This window comes from Alexandromys fortis, unplaced genomic scaffold (assembly GCF_014885135.2).
Source record: "Alexandromys fortis isolate MF-2015 unplaced genomic scaffold, M_Fortis_MF-2015_v1.1 scaffold_23, whole genome shotgun sequence".
NCBI classification, from domain to species: domain Eukaryota; kingdom Metazoa; phylum Chordata; class Mammalia; order Rodentia; family Cricetidae; genus Alexandromys; species Alexandromys fortis.
Window position 1 is genome coordinate 205825 of NW_026067907.1, and position 21305 is coordinate 227129.

A 21305-nucleotide genomic window follows, 5' to 3' on the forward strand; every position below is an offset into this window, starting at 1 on the left:
CGCATGGTTTTGTTGTTTAAATCACCCAGTCGATAATATTTCTGCTATGGCAGCCTGAACAGCAAAGACGTGGGCAAAGATAAAAACTAAGACCAAAACAAAAACATAAAAAAACAAAAACCAAACAAACAAAAAGGCCCGCAAACATTTCAAATTTAGATAGAGTCATTTTTGGCTTTTTGCATCACTTTTTCTAGGATTAATTTTTTTTTCTCTAACATAAAACTTGAGCCTTTCTTTTCTGTTGCGTATGTTGGCATGCATGCTACTGAAAACAAATACAATCTCAGGGTAGTGCCTCTTACACATGAAGCTGAAAATGCACGTTGACAGTCTCTTTCTAGATGTTTTCTTTTAGGACACCAGAATCTATATTTATAAATCTGTTATTTTAAAAGCGAGCTCTCTGGGCACTTCCTAGCTTCAGGCAGATTGGAGACACTCTCAGAGCAAAGTTAAATAGGAGAAAGGTCAAATGCCTTTCTGTCCACTGCCAGGAAGATCTAGCACATTATAGCGTTTAACGTACCCCATGGTGATTAACATCTGAGACTAGATTGAGCAAGTGCACAACTTGTAGAAACGCATGCATTGGAGCAGGACCAAACCTGCATGCACAAGACTGTGATCTTTGCTCCTCTGCAAAGTCGTCACGGAGTTTGAGAGTGTGTACTTTGCTCCTTTTCCTGGCACACCTCCCTCTTCTTGCTTCTACTCCCAGCATTCTCTGCTTCCATCTCTGTTTGTATAAATGCCAGTGTGGGAGTGTGCTGACCTTCCGGGTCAGACTGCAGACCATGTTTCTCCTCACTCCGGTGCTGGTAGCGGTTGTTTGCATCTTGATTGTGTGGGTCTTTAAAAACGCCGATAGGAGCCCAGAGAGTAAGAAGGAGGAGGCTCAAGCTCGCCCCTGGGCGGATGAAGACTTGAAAGACAGCACAGACCTCCTTCAAGAGGAAGAAGGTAACAACCCATTGCAGGACGGGGCTTCCCCCTGCGTGTCCTTATGACATGTAAACTGATGCCAGGCTGTGGAAAGCAAGTCACGTGGTCAAACCATCACTCCTGTGAAAGCAAAATGATGCGTGACAAACACGGGTCCTCTCTCAGGTCACTTGCCGGTACCAGCCCCTACTCAGTCGGAAGCCATGGAGGCTTGGGTCTCTCCCAGCTCAGAGCCTCCTCTGGCAAACACAGTCTCTTTCTCGGGGCGGAGTGGGGGACTACTGTATAGGGTGGCAGTGGGCGTGGCCAGGTTTTGATTAGGAATGGTAAAACTGAGAAAGTGGCACGTCTAGGGATTAGCTAGTTTTTCTCGTGCCAGGCCTGTAGGTTAGAGACAAGAGGAGCAGCCTCTGTGCTTAGCAAGGTAAAGGTCCAGTTCAGGAAATGAGATAAAACAAGGCTAGTGACAAACACTGGGGAGCCAGTGTTTGGAAAGGCTTGGGGGCCTGTTGGGGCTTTGGGAAAGGACAAAGCTGACCAGGAAGGTTAACAGGCGTGAGAAGCAGGGAATGCTGGAGCAGGAGAGTACGTCGGAGGAGAAACAGCAAGCCCACACCTATGGCCAATGCTTGGGAGAGATTCCAAGAGGATGGGAAGATGTGCAGGCATGAAGGTGGGGAAGAGAGATGGCTACGCTGGCCCTAGAGAGAAGGGCTCAAAGAGTCAGAGAGGGAAGGGGGCTTCTCACACGAGTCTTGAGCCGTCTGCATTTGTGTAGACCAACTTTCCTGTCCTGCTACCCGCTTTTGCCCTCCTAGCCAGCTCCAAAATTAACCACATAGAGACTTAATATTACTTATCAATGCCCAATCAATAGCTTAGGCTTATTGTTAACTGCTCCCCTTCAACTTAAACTAACACATATTTCTACCCTCTCCCACGTGGTGGTACTTTTTATCAGCATGGCATTTTCATCTTGCTTAGAGCCTTGTCTCCTCAAGACCCCTTCTGACGCTACCTTTCTTCTTCCCAGAGTCCTCTCATTTGGCTCTGCCATCTCATCTCCTCCTGGATAGCTATTGGCTTATTGGCTCTTTGTGAACAATGAAAGTAGCACATCTCCACAGGGTACAAAAGGGTTATTCCACAGTACATTTGGGACATGTTGCCTGAGCTGGGTGTGAGAAATAGGTTCCATTTGGAAGAAGCTGTTTAATTTTCAGTGAGCCTTCGCTTCCCAGAGGCTGCCTGATGTGTGTGTGCGCGCGCGCACAGGCATGCACGCAAATGTGCATGTGCATGCATTAGAATCAAGTGAGAGAGTTTCTCAAGAGGTCTATCTCTTAGTGTCATACCCTGAAGGTTACCCTGCTTAGAGTACCAGCTACACAGGCATGCATGGATGTGCAATGGTGTTACATCCTGAGAAGCCTGTGGCAAGCTAAGAATATTGTGGATGGAAAATGCACTTGATGCACCTAGCCAGGCAAATGTGACTGCTTAGCCAGCCACCAGTGAGCATGTGCAGTGAGCTTAGCGTGAGACAAACCATCTAATACAGCATCTCCCTTGTAAGCAAACACCGAGTCTCATGAGGATTGTCGAATGCTCCACTGAAAGTGAACTACAGGACGAGTTGTATGGGTATGTTCTTGTGACACGGTAAAGTTAAAACCTTCTAAATCGGACAATGTAAATAGGGGATTGTCTGGTCCCACTTGGGAAGCACTTCCTTAACACAGATGCCTGTTCTAAGCTTTCATTGAGAATGGTGGTATGATGGGAGGGCCTTGGACGCCCGAGTTACAGTGAAGAGCATCGTGTTTTAGATGTCACAGAAGACAGAGGGAGTGGTTAAGGCTGTACCATCATGAATGGACAAGAGAGAAGGATCCAGTTTAGGGGATATAAAGATGCGCTGGATTTAAGATAGCTGTGGTAAATAAGAGATTCTGGTCAGAATGGCACTAGTTTTAGGTGGCACTCAGAGCGTGGAGAACTAATGACTTCACCAAGTGGCTCCTGTGGGAGACAAGGCTGAAGGCAGAGCTTGGGAGACACCCAAGGGTAGAGGGATGTGGTGGAGAGATGTATGGGAGAAAGGACGAGGCATGAGCAGAGACTCGGGGACCACAGCACTCTCGCATAGCAGAACGGAGCCAGCTGGTGCTGGAGTGGGCCACTTCATCTTCACAGTACTACAATGGGGTAGGCATTACCATTATCCCCATCACAGCAGACTATGGCTTTAGCAGGGTACCACCCACCTAGGCTGGTAGGACTCTGGCAGTCTGTCTCCAGGTTCCAGGCATAGAGCTGTTTGCTGGGTAGCCACTCACACAAAGAAGTCTCAAACAAAGAAGGCATGAAAACAGAATTTCAGAGGTTTTTTTTCTTCCCTTCCAAGGCCACATTCCTGGGAGCAGTCAGGAGTTCAAGAGCAGAAAGAGGTGGCACTGTTTGTTTTCAGAGGTCCCTGTTAGCTCTCCACTGTGGTCTCTGCAGGAAATTGCTGAGCTCACAGGCTGGACCCTCTGAGCTGTCTCTGTCCCCATTCCCCAGACAGACTGGGGATCTTCTGCCCCAGAAGAGAATGCAGAATGTGTCCCACAGTGCACAGGAAAGTCACTCGGGACAACCCCATTGCACGTGATGAGGTCTCTTTGTTTGTCTTGATCAGAGATACGGCTAGCACTGGGAAGCCTCATGCAGCTCCTTGCTTCATGGTGATACCTTGGCCTTGGAAGCCACCTATTCTCCTGGCGGCCTATAGCTTATGCAAATATGACTGGACCTTAAGGGTTGGTAATGTCATTCACGCAGTCAAGGGAGCATTCCTTGCATATGCTCCTCTGCAGCTTCCTCACCACAAGGTTTTCCCAAATCACCTGGAAAGTGTATATGGACACCTGGCAATGCTCTGCGTTGTTTGGAACTGATTGATAGCAAAGTATATACAATGATTGATAGCTAGGTATATGTGATGATTGACATTTAGGTATGTGTGGTGATTGATAGTTAGGTGCACGTGATGACAGATAGCTAGGTACGTGTGATGATTGACATCTAGGTACATGTGATGACTCTCCCTCACACTTACTTCCTCCTAACTCAATGGTTCTCAATGCTGCGACCCTTTAATACAGTTCCTCATGTTACAGTGAGCCCTCAACCACAAAGTTAAATTTATAACTGTAGTCTTGCTACTGATTTTGTCTGCATGTGTACATGTATGTAAGTCAGAAGACAAGCTGAGGAACTGGTTCTCTCCTCCCATCATGTGTGGACTGTGGGATTGGGCCCTAAAGGCCTTTAAGTACACTACACTTTATATGCCGGCCTTTTGGTATTCTCTCTTACCGGTTTCCTTTACAACTTCCTCCCTCCCCTACCAAAGCCACTATAACTGAAATTCATTTCTTTCTTTGCTTTTCTTCAGGGTCCTGAGTAAACTGGCTCTGGTTTTCCTTGCTCTTTCTTCTGTGTTTTCTGTCTTTTGCTCTTTTATTTGGGCAATTTAATCTAAATAATTCTATTATTTTTCAGAAGTTCTGTTTTTCATCTCTGCTATGTTAACTTTTTTTCTTCCTTCAGTAATACTGTAGAGATTCACATAAGCCTGTCCTGTTTCCTTCTCTAAGCGTGGTGTCCTAGCTCTTTGCTCTTTTGAGTCTGTGAGTTCTTAGAGCAACGAGACACCTAGTCCTTGTCAAACACTGAGTTTACTAATTTTTACTTAAGATATTCTGTTCCCCGTGTGCAGGATTGCATTGTTGAATTATTGAGGTTTTTTTCCTGAAATTCTTTACATATTGTCATTTGCTTCTGCTAGACAACTGGGGTACTCTCAAGAAGAAACGCTAAGTTAGAGGAAGGACACACCAAAAATGTCATAGGCTCCTGAAAGATGGATTGTTTGTAATCCACATTTTCACAAGGGATGTAACCTGAGGATCTGAACTGATTCAACTTCTGACTGTGTGTGTGGTGTGGGCTTTGATTTTGGTTGTCCTTCCTGCCTGAGGATCAGAAACTGGAAATGGACTTGTAGAAATTGGCAGCTGCAAGCAGGAAAAACAGGCCTCTGCACTCACCTCTCTAGGTTCTTATTTTCCCTTCATTTTTGGCTTTAGAATGTCTTACTATGTTCTCAGCCTAATGCTTTGCAAGGACAAAAGCACCTTATTTGGTAACCTAAATGGGAGATTGCATCCAATAACCTACTCTACCATTTAACAGAAACTTCCATTTTTTTTTTTTTTTTTTTTTTTTTTTTTTTTTTTTTTTTTTTTTTTGTTTTTTTTTTTTTTTTTTGTAGGCAAAACTCTCCCTTACTTTGATTTTTAACAGGCCTAGAATTTGAAGGATGATGACGATTAGTGGTGAAACTTCTACAGAGCTTTATTTTCCTTCTTACAAACTTTGGTTGGCTATTTTGACATTGTGTAACCGCATACACTCTCCTGGAACTTCATTCCCTTCCCTACAGTGACCTTGTGACCAGGGAGGTAGCTGAATTTGCTGTGTTTCTGTCTCCTATTCGCAGATGCTGACGAAGGGCAGGAGTCAGAGGAGTGTGTGGAGCACATCCCTTTCTCTCACACCCGGTACCCAGAGCAGGAAATGAAGGCGAGATCCCAGGAGTTCTACGAACTCCTCAATAAGAGACGCTCTGTCAGGTTCCTCAGCAGTGAGCAAGTCCCAATGGAGGTCATTGAGAACGTCATCAGGGCAGCAGGTTGGTAATTTGGGTGCTGAGGCTTGGAGAACATCAACTCCCCCATGCTGCGAGAGCGTTGGAACAGCACTGAAGTCCAAACATGCAGACGACTAGAGTCGTCTGTTTATTTATGAAGGTTTTCCCACTGTTTTGTGATGGCCAGTGATTTTTTACTTGCTACATTTTAACTCTTTGTGTGTGTGAGTGTGTGTGTGTGTGTGTGTGTGTGTGTGTGTGTGTGTGTGTAAAAGATGTGATGACAGTTTGCAACTTATGAAGTCGATACATTGTGTGAACTTCTGTTTAAAACTAAATACTCTGAATAGGTTAGTGCACAGTACAGGAGAAATCTCTCTCCCCTCGTTGAAACAGGCCCCTCCTCAACACTCAATTCACATTTACATGTTTATCTTCCAGGAAACAACCTTTCTGTCATTCAGGTACAGTAATTGGTCGAGCTAACAAAGTAGCAAGATTTCCTTATGTGGATTTGCAAAGTGAACTGAAGCAAGATCAAGTCACTGAAATGCAAATTCCTGTCTCCGCTGAGGGGGAAACTAGGAACTGTGAAGCTCCACACTGCTCTGTGACTGTCCTTGCCGTGGTCCTACTCTGTCTGAGCCACATTTAAGCTCCTGTGTGGAGCTTGTCGCAGACCCACTGAGACCCAGCTCTAACCCAAAATGCGTCAAGAACATTTTGTTTCAGCTAAGAATACAAATGCCTTGGATAGTTGTACCCTTAACTTAAGTGGCAACAATCATTACCCCAACCCTGTGAGGGTGTGCGTATATGTGTGTGTGTGTGTGTGTGTGTGTGTGTGTTTAAGGTAAATTTCTCTTCTCTTCTTCCTCCTTCTATAGCAGTGATTCTCAACCTTCCTAAGCTGTGACCCTTTAATACAATTCTTCGTGTTGTGATGACCCCCAACTATAACATCATTTTCATTGCTATTCATAACTGCAGTTTTGTTACTGTTGCTAATTGAATGTAAATGTCCAACACGCAGGACATCTGATAGTTGGACCCCTGTGTGATTCTCGACCCCCAGGTTGAGAATCACTGCTCTAGAGCTTTATCGCACCATCCTTACTTATGCCTGTGATCCTCCGGCCTCAGCCTCCCGAGTGCTGGGTGGGATTCCAGGCACGCATCACCACAACACCTGCTATTGTGCCTCCTCTTAACGAGCAGCTTTCCGCTCCTCTTCAGTCTTACGTTGATTTTAATGTGATGGCCAACAGGAACCGCGCCAAGTGGCGCACACACAGAGCCCTGGACCTTTGTGGTGGTAAAGGACCCAGACGTGAAGCATCAGATCCGAGAGATCATCGAGGAGGAGGAAGAGATGAACTACATGAGGAGGATGGGCGACCGGTGGGTCACAGACCTGAAGAAACTAAGGTACAGAGCTGATGAGCTAGGGAGGCTTGTCTTTGACTGTTAAAGGGCAAAATTACCACGGTAGGCCCTGGGTTTGTGGGATTCAACATTATTTTTATTAATTATCTTATTTTGATGATGTATAAACTGCTTATATTAGTATGGCTCAGTGTGATATTTGAATCCAGGCGCGCAGGCTGCATGGGTCAAGTCTCAGCCTGTTTCTGTTTTGTTTTGTTTCTTGCTTTATTTTGAAGTGGTGTGAAAAGTAAGAACTGGCTTCTGCGAAGGTGCTGACCCAAATCATTGCTGCTTTTCATTATTTTTAAAACGTTGAAAGATTTATTTTATATTTTAAATTATGAATAATCATACTGTGTATGTCGGGGTGGGTATGTATGTGCAAGTTCCCATAGAAGTCAGAGGTACTGGATCCCCTGGAGCTGGAGTTACAAGCTCTTAACAGCTGCCTGATGTGGTTGCAGGAACCTGAGCGTGGGTCCCCTGGTTAAGAAACACAGCAGAAAGTGCTCTTAACTACTCAGTCATCTCTCCAGCCCAGAAATAATCACTTCTTGGCTAAAACTGATGAATCACTTCACTTTCCACCAGTTTGGAACATAATATTGCGACACGCTTTTTAAGATCTTGAATGGAAAAAATTGAGTTTTGTTTTAATTAAGGACAAGCTTAATAGATCTGAGCCATCAAATAGACATGGGTACTGTAGATTCCCTGCAAAAGAAAACAGAGAGGAAATAGGGTGATGGGGGTCAAGGTAGGTGGGTACTGGCTCTCACCTCTCAGAAGGTTCTAAAGGAGGCAAGCCCAAGTGCTTAGCTCTCGGAGCACAGAGAGGCCCAATAGCTCTGTCTCCCTGAGGTGGGCCTTCTGTGGCAGGTTCTTTATCACCCATCTGACACTCCACAGTGATGGGCCTGAGGAGAACAGTGGGGTCACAAGCATGGAGACAAGGTAGGACTTCTAGCCCAGGAGCGAGAGCAAGGGCGAGAAGACCTAGACCTCTCGGCCATGTTATCCCGAGGGGGACAATTTTCTCTAGGATGTTTCTACTGTATCAGAACTCATGTGTCATGAAGAACATTACTTCATACCATGCTCTCAGATAGATGTGGGGTCCTAACAATGAAGCTATAATCCCTACTGTCTATTCCTGGGAAGAAATGGCTGAGTAAAAGCCAGTTTGAGGTCTGCACTTAGTGAACTACTGAACTAGCTGGGCACTTGAGAAACTGCCGCCCCTCTCGCTTCCCGTCACCGACACAGAACTGTCCTCTCCTCTGCGCCCATTGTCATTATATACACCTTCCATGTATCTAAAACAGCCGCACCACTCAGCATTTTCACTATGCTTACTTTTCTTCTGATTTCATAGGCTTTTTTGTTTATAAATGTATAATCAAATAAAGTACCTCTGGAGAATACAATTCAGTTACAGAGTCGCTTAACCTACGATATGTACATAGGGACACACTTGCACACAGACACAGATACACACACACACACACACACACACACACACACACACCTCCAGGCGTTCAAGGAGCCCAGGTTTAAAAGTCTCTCATTATCCTCATTTAAAAGCCTCTTGTGTCCAGAATCGCAGTAGGTGCATATTAGGCGATGGAAGACATCGTAGTTAAAATGATGGGCACCAATGGGAGTTGGGCAGGTGGCTCAGGGGTGGGAGTGCTTACCGGGCAAGCCTGAGGACCTGGGTTTGCAGCCCCAGCACCTGTGTATGGGAGTGTGTGCTGGAGAGATGGCACAGAGCTTGAAAGCATGTACTGCTCTTCCGGGGGACCTGCACCCCATTCTCAGCAACCAAACCAGGGACTCACAATTACCTTAACTCTAGCTTAGGGCATCTGACACCGCTGGCTTTTTTATACCTGCACTAAGTACACACACACACAAACACACACACACACGCACACACACATGCACACACACGCACACGCACATATATATAATTTAAATAACAATACAAACAATGTTCTTAAAAAGCTAGAAATGACTGAGCACACCTGTCACTCCATTGTTATGTGGGTGGGGCAGAGACAGGAGGATTACTGGGACTTGTTGGCTGCCAGCCTAGTCCTAGCTTCAGTGAAAGAGACGGTCTCCGGGGGAATAAGATGGAGAGCAATAGAGCAGAATATTGGATGTTTTCCTCTGATCTTCACATGGGCACATGGGCATGTGACCAGTACACACCTCACACACAGACACATACCACATACATATGTGCCACAGGCATACACACGGAACGGCAAGTGGACAACGTGCCCATTCACTCTTTTCAGCCGCCTTTGAAGCCCATAGCTGGTATTTTCAATATGTAACATGGGTCCAGCTGACCTTAAAAACCTTACCGTTCCTAGTTTGGGGAGACCTCTACCCAGACCTGAATTTGCCAACTCTCCTTTCAGGGGTCCTCGCTCTTGCAGCTTTCTATTTGCTCTCATATGTCTTAAAGAATTCATATAAAACTGAATTAACCAAGACTAAACAAAAAAAATCAGTTGATAAGGTATGTAAAGTAAATGAAAAATATATTTGAGTGATCACCTTGCCTTAGAATATCGGTGAGTTGCTTAACCGTGTTGTGGAATATTATTTTAGGATGTGTTACTTTTGTTTATGCTAGGGAGCATTTGTTTTAACGATGCAAAGATGTGTTGCATTCTTTTATGTTGCATTTGTTTAACTCTGTGAAGCTGTGTTACTGTGCCAGCCTGAAACACCTGACTGGGCTAATAAAGAGCTGAATGGCCAATAGCGAAGCAGGAGAAAGGATAGGTGGGGCTGGCAGGAAGAGAGAATAAATAGGAGGAAAAATCTGGGAAGAGATGGAGGAGCAAGGAAAAAAAGGGACCAACCACCCAGCCACACAGCCAGACATGAAATAAGAAGGAAAGAAAAGTTATAGAGAAAGGTAAAAGCCCAGAGGCAAAAGATAAACAGGATAAGCTAAGAAAAGCTAGCTAGAAACAAGCCAAGCTAAGGCCAGGAATTCACAGGTGAAAATAAGACTCTGTGTGTGATTTGTTTGGGAGCTGGGTGGTGCCCTCCCAAAAGAACAGAGATTAAAAGAGTAAAAACAACGGCAAACCAGCTCATTATCATCCTCAAATCCTTTAAAAATGTGTATTATTTACCTTTACTCTACACATATTTTATTTACTTCTTTTAAATTTTAATCAGGTCTGGAAAAAGGATTAGGCGATTAAGAGCACTTGCTGCTCTTACAGAGGACCTGAGTTTGATTCCTGGCACTTACCTGGCAACTCACAGTGGTCTGTAACTCTGGTCCCAGGGGATCCAGTGTCTTCTTTTGGCTTCTCTGGGCACCAGGTATGCCCATGGCATACATACATGCTTACATGCATACGAAGCACTCATACCCATAACATAAAATAAATATTTTAACGTTAATTTTGATCATTATGAATACGATCAGAATCTTAAATCATGAAAATGTCAAAAGCATAGAAGAAATTACACAGCAGAATGCAGCCTGGGTCACGGCGCAGCCACTTGGGGGGTGTTCATCTCCCTTGGTACAGGGTGGAGAGCAGCTGCTGGCCTGCTCATGGCCTGCGGGCAGCAGCGTGAGTCATCGGGGACCGCTTAATGCTGGAAATCCAGGGAGCCCAGACATTGCTGAAAGGGACCCTTTTATATCGGCATTTCTGAGATTTGAAATTGTGATGCTTGTATTCATACAAGCCACTTTCCACGTTAACTCGCTTCATCCCCACGATGATCACGCGAGGTGGGAACACAGGAGCAGGCTCCACACACGAGGAAGCAGCAGAGAGAATGCAGCCAGCTTCCCTGGCTCCAGAGTTGATCTAAACAATGAACGCTCTCCGTTTTCCATCTCTGTGAGGTGGGAAAGTAATGGGGCTAAGCTGGCTGAATGGGCCAGAAGACCCTTGAGAGCCATGTCATGAGATCAGCAGAGGAATATACTCTTCTGGAGTGTTTAAAATAGTGACATGTAATTAGGCTGAACCATAAAATGAATAGGGACCGCCCCTTGATAACCAGGTGCATGTAATAGCCCATGGGGAACAGGAAGCAATTAGCTCTCTTTTCGACATCTCTTCTAGAATGAAGTTTCAGCACAGATGTAGGGGGTCAGAGTAATGGAATCAAGGAAGACACGTTTGGAGTTGAAGGACAAAATTTTCAAGCTATCATTGATACCCATTGGCTCTCTCAGAAGCCACTGCCTCTTCCCCCAGCAAGGGCTTCTCCTCCTTCCGTCATCTGCTAATTCCCTTGCCACCACTGCGGTCTCCCCTACTTGCTCCTTTCCTTGTCCTGGAACCCTTACCTCCTCCTTCCGTTCTCCCCAGCCTGGCCCTCCTTTGACCACCCTCCTGCCTGGGGCATGGCCTCAGAGAGGTCTATGGTTCCCCTCTGTCTAGGATGACTTTGTAGTTGTGGCACTTCATTGTCACTCTTGGTGACATTGTATTCACACACACAATCCATGTTCCTGAAATGGATTTTATCACAAGTTGCTCTGGTCAACAATGCAGGGTAAACCCTCCATCACCTACCAAATGAAGGCCAAGACCTTGCAAAATCTACAGGTACCTAACAGCCCACCCATGGCCTGGCAAGCTCTCCATCCTTCGGGCTCCGGGAAGTTTTCTGGCCTCCCCACATCCTCTTTCCTTACTGGCCATACTCATCCATTCATTCCTCCTGGGGCACTTTCTCCAAATCTCCTTCCTCAGCTTCACTGAGTAACTGGAGTCTGTTTCTGTGGCTTCCGGTGTTCTTTTCCAAATCAACACTTTGCTCGGAATACTTGGATGTACTTGTTATCTGGTTCTTTAGTACTGCCCAGCAGGCCTCATTTTGCTGAGTATCAGCTTGGTGACACCAGGCTATAGGACCTTTGCCTCTTTCAACCTTTCACAAGCTTTGCAATGCTGGGCACATACACTAGTTTGTTTTTCAACTTCACTAACCTTATACAAAAAAAAGACCAATGTGGAAAAGAGTTAAAAATCCAGTCTTTTTTGTTTTAAATAGAAAAGGCAAGTTAAATGTGTATTTAAACTAAGTAAATGTGTAGATAAACCAGGGTAGTTTTTTTTTTTAAAGAAGAGAATAAAAAGCAACCCAAATTTGAGTAAATATTCTCCTGAATATCTCTCTATGCCCTCCCTCCAGAACCAATTGGATTAAGGAGTACCTGGACACCGCCCCGGTTCTGATTCTCATTTTCAAACAAGTGCACGGTTACGCTGCAAATGGAAAGAAAAAGGTCCACTACTACAATGAGATCAGCGTGTCCATTGCCTGTGGCATCCTGCTGGCTGCACTGCAGGTAGGTTGCCCACCCGCACGCCCAAGGTAGACCCGGAAGACACGGAACCAAGAGTGGCTGTAGCCAGCGGTTCTCGCTGTTCCTAACACTATGACCCTTTAACGCAGATCCTCATGCCGTGATGACCGCCAACCAAAAAATTATGTTGTTGCTACTTCATAAATGTGATTTTGCTACTGCTATGAATCATAATGTAAATATCTGTGTTTTCTAATGGGCTTTGGGGGTCATGACCCACAGGTTGAAAACCACTGCCTTAGCAGGAAGTTTCAGGCCAGTTTCCAATTAGGGGTCATTTGACAATTGTTTATCTAAAGTTGAGTTCCTAGAAAAGGTCAATGTGATTGACAGCAAACCCTGGAAACCTGGATTGGTGGGCATCATGATTCTGCAGGCTGATTTTCTCCCTGGAAATTCACTTGTAATATCTCCGGGTCGGAAAAGCAGTGTTTGTTCTCTTCCACAAATAGCATGGAGCTTAGGGCTCTGAGGAGTCACACGAGCAGAAAGCAGAGCCGGAAGGTCTCAGAGATACACTCCCTTCAGCGCACACTGCTCCTTTCTAGGCTGGTGTGATGATTAAGCAGCCGCCAGGCTCTCCGCTCCTTCCTTGAGAGGTTCCCTATCCTGCATTGCCTCAGGAAGACAGCCACATGCTTACAAACTTTTCTGCAGAGGTCCTAGAGCAACGCAAATGTGAAAAGGAACAGGACTGAGCTCTGCCTCTCAAACCCCTGTGCCATCTTCGGGAAACTCTGGGGATTAGATAGCGTATTAACAGTTCATCTGATGGAGACTTGGGGTTCAGGGGAGGGATGAAGGAGAGCTGCTAAACACACAAATTAACACAATGAACAATATTCCAAGAGAGCCTGCTTGGAAGGAAGGGTCAGTTTTATACAGATGAGGTTCCTCGGCATCTCTGAGAAAGACGTGGCTTGCGTGTGATGCCTTACAGCATCAGGCTGTTGCTGCTTCTCAAGCCATCCTGAGGAGCCTGGCTTTGGCATTTCCTCCTGTAGGCAGACGAATGAAGGTGTCTTGGGACAGTGTCCACCATAGAACGTTGCAGTTGATTTAGGTTTGGGGACAAGCAGGGTGAGCCTGGTGCCAGCCCCCTTGCCACAATGCCCTTAGCCTCTGGAAAGGGTGAGCCAGACTAGTGTTCCTGTAGACCTTGTTGCTTTCTAGTTTCCCAGAATTCCAAGGCAGTTTTCGACTGGGGGAAGAGAGAAAAGTGTTCCTGGAACCTGATCCCTAGCACAGTGACTTGATGGGATGGGATGGGATGGGATGGGATGGGATGGGATGGGATGGGATGGGATGGGATGGGCTGGCCATGCAGGAAGCCAGAGGCAGCTCCTGGCCTTCCTCTGGGCTCAGGCTTCAAGGTGGCCTGGTGACTGGGAAGCATAGGTAGTAGGGGGAACAGCTGGGGAGGGGCCCAGAAGGCATTGTATTTTTATACAGATACGTCTACCTGTGCTTCCCCAGCATGTGTCACCAGCCCAGAGTTTTATTATTTTATGAGTTATGGGTTCTGTGAGGTTGGACCCAGGTCCTCAGGCCTGCAAGGCAAGAACTTCACTGATGGAGCGATCTCCCTAGGCATTGCATGCCTTTTGTGGATGAAGATATGTGATGGTGTGTATAAGACCTAGGAGACCCTGTAGTAATTCACTGCAGATCCTTATAAATATGTGGGTTCAGATGTTACTATTATGGCTATTAATAACAAATAATCATCAGATGGGTAACTGGAATTCTGGAAAGAACATCTGTCAGGAAAACTACAGTGGGCTTAGACTGTGGACAGTGTTGTTGGACTGCTGTTGCTGTTATGGTCAGATACAAGGCACAGACCAGATCCTAAGCTTATCTTTGCCATTCTTTAAGGATAGTTACATTCTCTGTCTGTCTGTCTGTCTGTCTGTCTGTCTCTCTCTCTCTCTCTCTCTCTCTCTGTCTCTCTCATTCTTTCTCTATTTTTTGAGACAGTGTTTTCTGTGTAACCCTAGCTGTCCTGGAACTCACTCTGTAAACCAGGGCAGCCTCGAACTCACAGAGATCTGCCGGCCTCTGCCTCCAGAGTGCTGGGATTAAAGGCGTGCCCCACCACCATCCTGCTGAGAGTTACAATCTTCAAAGTCATTTCCATAACACAGTCATTCCTATTGCTCACTCATCATTAAAAAATAAGACGTTATCCTTCGAGGTGTTTCCTGCTGCTTGTCCAAAGAGGTGGCAGGCGGGGGACCACTGGCAAGGTTCACAGGGCATCACCTAAGCTGCCAGCCTCTTTGCCACCCAACTTCAGCGAGAAATGACAAATGATCAGGAGCAGAAAAGATGAGGACACCCCTGGGCTGGAGAAAGAGTTGTGTTTTACCTGACATTAAAGTGCTTGTCTGTTCTGTCTTGTTTCAGAACGCAGGGCTAGTGACAGTCACGACCACGCCCCTCAACTGCGGTCCTCGTCTGAGGCTGCTCCTGGGCCGTCCCTCACATGAGAAGCTGCTGGTGTTGCTTCCTGTGGGGTACCCCAGCAGAGAGGCCACAGTGCCTGACCTCAAGCGGAAAGCTCTGGACCAGATCATGGTGACAATATAATCAGTCACCCGGTGCTGGGATGACACTTGCTTCCCTCACCCCACCCCCCCCCGGGTCTGCTGGCTTCTCTTGCTCTCTGAGTCAGGTCTCCTCTGCACACTGGTGAACAAGAAAGGTACTTCTCATGTGATGAAATCTTTCCGCATCTCTAGAACTTTCTGTCCAGTAAGTACTGTTTTGGATGAACTGTTTCCGTGAACACAGAGCAAGAGGTCAAGAAGCATACACACCTTAACTCCTCTAAAAATCAGAGGCAATTATTTCTGTTTACTTAGAAAATTCACATAGAGAAATCCCATTTGAAAGTTTGCTATAGTTCCAAGGGTTACCTATACAATGATTTATAATTTAAATATTTACTAATAACGTGGTCTTCTGGCCCTTTGCTTTCTGGTGGCTTTGAGACTATGAATGTGCTATTGAGACCTAGTCTGCTATTGAACTCCACGGAAATTCAATCTTGAATAACTATTAAAGTCACTAACACATGGTTCTCATAGAACCAAGGAGGCCTGTCTCTGTGCTGTGACCTGGCTGGCAGTTATCGGTACATTATAACTGCATGGGGGTTTGTTGGAGCTGGTTTATACTAGTACGTGGAACCTGGGGATTAACTATTCTGGAATTTTGGAGCAAGGTATTCAATTGGTTGTAGCTTAAAATTGCCCTTGGTGAAGGTGTTTGCACAGAAGGAGTTGTGCGCCAGCACAGAGCAGTACCAGCTTTTTGGAGGAACTGTCCACCACACACAGCCTTTCCTTCCTTCTGCTCTCATGAAACACACGTACCTGCTCTTCAGGAAACAGCAGTGTTCTCTGGGACTTCCCTGGGGACAAGTGTCCAACTGTTCCTACCTGAGCTAGTCAATCACCCCTCCCCACCCACTGGCGCTCCCAGTGTCCTGGTGTCCATGTCTTTATTTTTGTTGTTTGGGCAGTTGTCCATCCAGCTAGTCTACTCGCTTCCTGGTGTCACTACCGTGGCATCTTCCTCCTTCTCCTCCTCGTCCCCATTTTCCTTTTCCTCTTTGCACCTCAGCTGGGCTGTTAATGAGAGAAAGCCGGTGCCCCCTTGTGTGGGGAAGATGGTCTTTTTTTTGCTCTGAGACAGAATTAGACTTACAGAAACCTTTAGCCTTGAGATCCTTTGAAGTATGGAGATGCTCCCAACATCTACACATCTTCGATTTTCTCTACATGCACTTTCCCTCCCCTCCCTGTGACCAGTGTGTGTCCCTAGGGTTTTACTGAAATGAGGTTTCTTTTAATGCTATTGTGGTTTTTGTAGATTCTCATGGGTGGGCATGGGAACCAATTTATGTACATTTATTATTGTATTGGACAAAGTTTCTCTGAGTTTCAAATATCAGAATAATAAATACTTGGTTGTCACAGTATAAATAAACATACACACACACACACATACACACATGTCATCTTTTCCAAAGGTCTGGAAACAAAGCTCAAAATTTTCTTTGTTGTTTTCATCTGTTCTGCAGAGTAAAACTGAGGTGCAAAAAGGACCTTGTCGCCTATGTAGGGTCCCTCCTAGCCCCACACAGGGAAGGTGAGGAAGGAAGAGGGTCCCCATTGTGACTGTTCAGGTATATAGCCACTAGAGAGGATGAAGAAATCCAAGGTTCCACAGAAGTGGAATGAGGGGCCCTCAAGTAAAGAGCATCACAGGGAACTAGCTGGTCATTTTCCTATCATTGTCCCTAAAGATACATGACCCTGGTCTCTCATGTTCAACAAAGGCACAAAGATAAAGCTCTGGGAAGGGCTTTGGAAGATGCCTTTTGGGGAATTCAGAACAAAATAACGGTGGTAGTGGTGAGGTGGTGGCGGTGATGATGATGGTGGTGGTGGTAATAGTGGTGGTTGTGGTGATGGTGATAGTGGTGGATAGTGGTGGTGCTGATGGTGGTGGTGGTGCTGATGGTGGTGAATAGTGGTGGTGCTGATGGTGGTGGTTGTGGTGATGGTGGTGGTTGTGGTGATGGTGGTGAATAGTGGTGGTGCTGATGGTGGTGGTGGTAGTTACTAGCTAGGGAGAACTGTACTTTGGGTATTGATAGATAGTACATGTGTGGCACACGACAAAGTACACAGGGGAAAGCACCACATATACAACTTACTACAATGACAAAGAAGGAGCTCCCACATGGGAGGAGTGGGACAGAGCAAACCTCGCTCCTGTCTTCCAATGAGAGGTAGGCCATATACATGTTTTTTTTTTTAGTTAAATTTCCATCTCAGGAGTACTGAGGACAGTCCCTTTCCTGTTTCTTATTTGCTCCTTATGGGAGGAAAAGTGCTTTCTCTGATAAGTGAAATTGGGGGGAAGTGGATATTGCACATGCTCAAACACAAACATGTACTGTCTTGTGCTGCACGGCACATGTTCAAACGCCACTGTGTACTCCGTCTTACACCACGTGGACAAATAGGGTGACTATTCACCAGAAAAATGGTTCATCAACTGATGTGTCTGAAGGTTTGAGTTTTTGAAGAGCATTCAAATTGATAAACTATTTTTTTAAGTGTTTCATTTTTAAGGGCTCAAATGCACCTGGAATTTTGCATTCTAACTGGAAGAAATACGGTTATCAGTGAATATTTTGCCTGAGGGGAACAAGAACCATAATGGCTATTTCCTAACTATCTACAGAGTAGCCCCTTGTTATTTGGGTGAAATAGAATTATGAAACATAATATCGCCAATCTACACAGAAGTACAAAAGGGTGAGAGATGAGAACGAAATGGCACCAGCTTTGCCTCCATGGTGCCCCCACCTCCCCCACTAAAACAAAGCAGAGTGGAGAGAGTAGCCAGCACCCTTCTGGGTCGTCTCAGCTAATCTGTGGAGAACGTGCTGGGGAGACTCAGGAGGGGACCGTGTCCAAGCAGCAGTGCCGCCAAGTTAAACAGAGCGGTGCTGCTGGAATGTGAACGGCTTTAATCCCATTCTGGGGAGTTTTCTAGAAACAGAACTCTGCGTTCAATGCCCTCTCTACCTCAAAGGCTTCTTGTTCCAGATGCTGTTATAACTGGCTGCTTCCTGTCAGTCGTGCTTTTAGCTCAACTGTGACCTCTTGAGGAGCTTTAGACTACTCAGTCCTTCCGTGCTCTAAGTTTTCTGTCACTCAAACAAATGCCTGTAGTACTGACTTATTTTGGGTGCTGGACTTCAGGTGTCCAGCTATTGTTTGTAGGCCTCCGGTAATATTCTGGGAGAATGAGCGCATCATAGCAAAGTGCTTTTTTCATGGTCAGGAAGTAAAAAAGAAAGAATAGGATCCCACTATTCCCCTGAAGGGGACATCCTCAATGACCAAAAAGCTCTCCCTGTCATTAGCTAAAGATTCCACTGCCTTTCCATAGCTTATCTATAGGGATCAAGACTTAAAACTATGAGCCTTCAACACATTCATCTCTATATTCCTGATATTTAGGACAATGGGTCACTACATGTCTCTCTGTTGAATGCTTGAACAAACAGAAACTGAAGAGTGCTGTGAGTTGTCTAAGACAGGGGTTCTCAACCTATGGGTTGTGACCCCTCTGCAGGGGGCAGGGAATGTCAAATGAGCCTTTCATTCACAGTGATCTCATATCAGATACCCTTAAAATCAGATATTTACATTACAATTAACAACAGTAGCAAAACCACAGTTATGAAGTAGCAACAAAAATAATTTTATGGTTGGGGTCACCATAACATGAAGAACTGTATTAGAGGGCCACAGCATTAGGAAGGTTGAGAACCACTGCTCTAAGGTCACCCATCCACCATGATTTGAGATTCCATTACTGGCTTCATCAAACCTGACTAAGAGGAACCAGTTATTGTCAAAACAATCTTCTGAGTTACCTTTCCGTAGGTTCTGTCCCAGGGAAGAAAGCTGAGCTTGAACTCACACTGACAACCAGGAGCCTTCCCCACACTGTCTGAACTGGGAAAAGGCAAACACAGGCTCCCAGTGCAGATCAGAATACAGCCCCAGAATTTCTTCAGCAAATGACCTTAACCTTCATGTACCAGAACATACCTAGGGAACCATGGATCTGCAGTTGTAGTAGGAGCCTAGTTGGGATAGCACAAGGATGTGGGCCACTCCAAGAACTAACGGAGACCTCCTTCTAAAACCTGAGATCTTGTTGATCTTTACTTTAAAAGGCAAAGAAGAAAGCATGAAGAGGCTTTGCCCCCAGCTCCCCACACATCCTTGTGAGGGCTGCCTGGATACTGCTTTGAGCCAAGGTGGAGCACCCTGGACAGCTCAGATGTATGCACAGGCTTAGAGACCATTGCTCTGTGTTTACCCTGGCTTCTCTTTCCAGTCATTTGCATTTGGTTTTCTTCCCACTTTGTCTTGGAGGCAGCCTGGGATGTATAAATCACTTAATGAGCAAGTAAACAGCAGGACCACCAAAGAGATGAAAAATAAAACCCCCAAGAGATGGGTCAAAGAGGAGCAATTGGAGAAAGCAGAGAGGGTGGGGATGGGCAGAAAGAATGTACTCTCCCTGGGACTGCGATGGCACTACCTCATCCCCCAGGGACCAATTCTATTTCTACCCATTGTATCCATTGTATGACTGAACTAACCTCCATTCTCCCATCTTCCCCTCTTCTTCCTTCTTTACACACACACACACACAGAGGGAGAGAGACAGAGAGAGAGAGAGAGAGAGAGAGAGAGAGAGAGAGAGAGAGAAGATAGTGAGCCCATAGCTAAAAAATAAATGTGAAGAGAAAAGTAGCAGGTATCCAACTTTGGGGAGTGTGGCCGTCATCCTGATGGTGTCCTTCTCTGGAGCTTTGCTTCATCAAATTAGATCATCATCTGGCTGGACCTCTGAGGTCTTGTTTGCCTCCCTGCTCAGACCCAGAATGTCCTTCCTTATGATCTCAGTTGTAAGGTCCCATCCTTTAAAGTCCAGCTTTACATCATGTTTATGAAAAGCTATCCCAAGACACTCCAATCACACTGGGTGACTAAGACCAAGAGAAGAGGAGACCAAGGTGGCTCTTCTGATCGATATATATATATATAGTTATATATATATATATATATATACACACACACTTGCACACCTACACATTTCAAAATGTCAATAGAGAGAGAGAGAGAGAAAGAGAGCTGTGATATGTTTGGGGACTGGTGTGGTTAAACCAAGTGCAACCTCTTCACTCTTTGGCACCCACATTTTATAGTTTAATTTCTGGCCACAAACCACAGCAAGGAGCTAAATAAACATTCTTTCTGTAAAGTTTTGGACTTAAAACAAACCCAGTGAACCCAAAGGGCTCTGTCTAAACTCATATTCATTCTCACTGTTAATCTTTGACAAAAGGATTATGGATAGGAGCCAACCACATAACAGGTGTTATTCATTCTACCTGCTTCCAGAAAAGATTTAAAACAGGAGATACTTGTGGAAGTGGAGGGGATTCTGGAAAAGAAATGAACTAGTAAGGAGTGGGCTTCTCAGCCTCTGGGACTTCCTGAATGAGGCCAGAACACAGATGACCTGTCAGAGGGGAGTTTGATACCTAGGCAATGTAGCCACATTTAGAGATCTGGCTTGAAGCAGAGAGCAGGGGAAGGGACAGACTTGTTTCCTATTGGTTGGCTGAACTAACCTCCAATCTTACCTTTCTTCCTTTTCTTTTCCTTCTTCACCTACTTTAAAGACAGAAAGAGAGAGGGGGGAGAGAGAAAGAGAGAGAGAGAGAGAAATCTGATAGCTTACTAGGAACAGCACCTGAGAAAGTAAAATGTAGGAGACTCCCAGACCCCATGACAGCTGTGGAGAACTGACTCTCTTTCAACCTAACCCCGAAGTATCCATATGAACTGCAAAGCATGGTCCCAGTTTTACAGATTTCACTGTTATTGGAATCAAGAGCACAGTCCTAGAGCCACAGGGCTTGTACAAAGTCCTCACAGTGATCGTGGGGGAGCATTTCAACCTCTCCATTACATATTTCCTTTAGGGAAAGTGGTGGAGGCAGTAGCTAACAGTGGCTCCTGCCTCCTAGGGTGTAGAGTTGAGGGCATCTGAACACGGCATCTGGACAGCAGTGTGAGCTCAGTCCTGAGAAATCTGCTGTGGTCGAGGGATTCTACCTTGTCCTTAGAAAAGCCCTCTCCGTTGGGAAGCCTTTTCCCTGTGACGATATTTGAACTTAGAGATCAAATGCCATCCATTCTTAGCCTTTAATCCGACATAGCTCTCTCTGTTGGTGGAAATCAAGTGCGGCCT

The 21305-nt window shown here is 45.6% G+C and overlaps 1 protein-coding gene across 2 annotated transcripts in view; it reads left to right on the forward strand.

The window, feature by feature from the left end:
• Positions 1-748: 748 nt before the first annotated feature.
• Positions 749-21305, forward strand: part of Iyd (iodotyrosine deiodinase) — a 39816-nt gene continuing 19259 nt past the window's right edge. Inside the window, exons 1-5 of one of the 2 annotated variants that reach the window (XM_050135775.1) lie at positions 752-963; positions 5492-5683; positions 6910-7069; positions 12266-12422; positions 14850-16410. In XM_050135775.1, the coding sequence (XP_049991732.1) occupies positions 798-963; positions 5492-5683; positions 6910-7069; positions 12266-12422; positions 14850-15032 (858 nt within the window). In that variant the 5' untranslated portion in view covers positions 752-797 and the 3' untranslated portion in view covers positions 15033-16410. Of the gene's footprint in view, positions 964-5491; positions 5684-6909; positions 7070-12265; positions 12423-14849; positions 16411-21305 lie in introns of those variants that run through there. The other variant, XM_050135774.1, reaches the window with a different exon arrangement.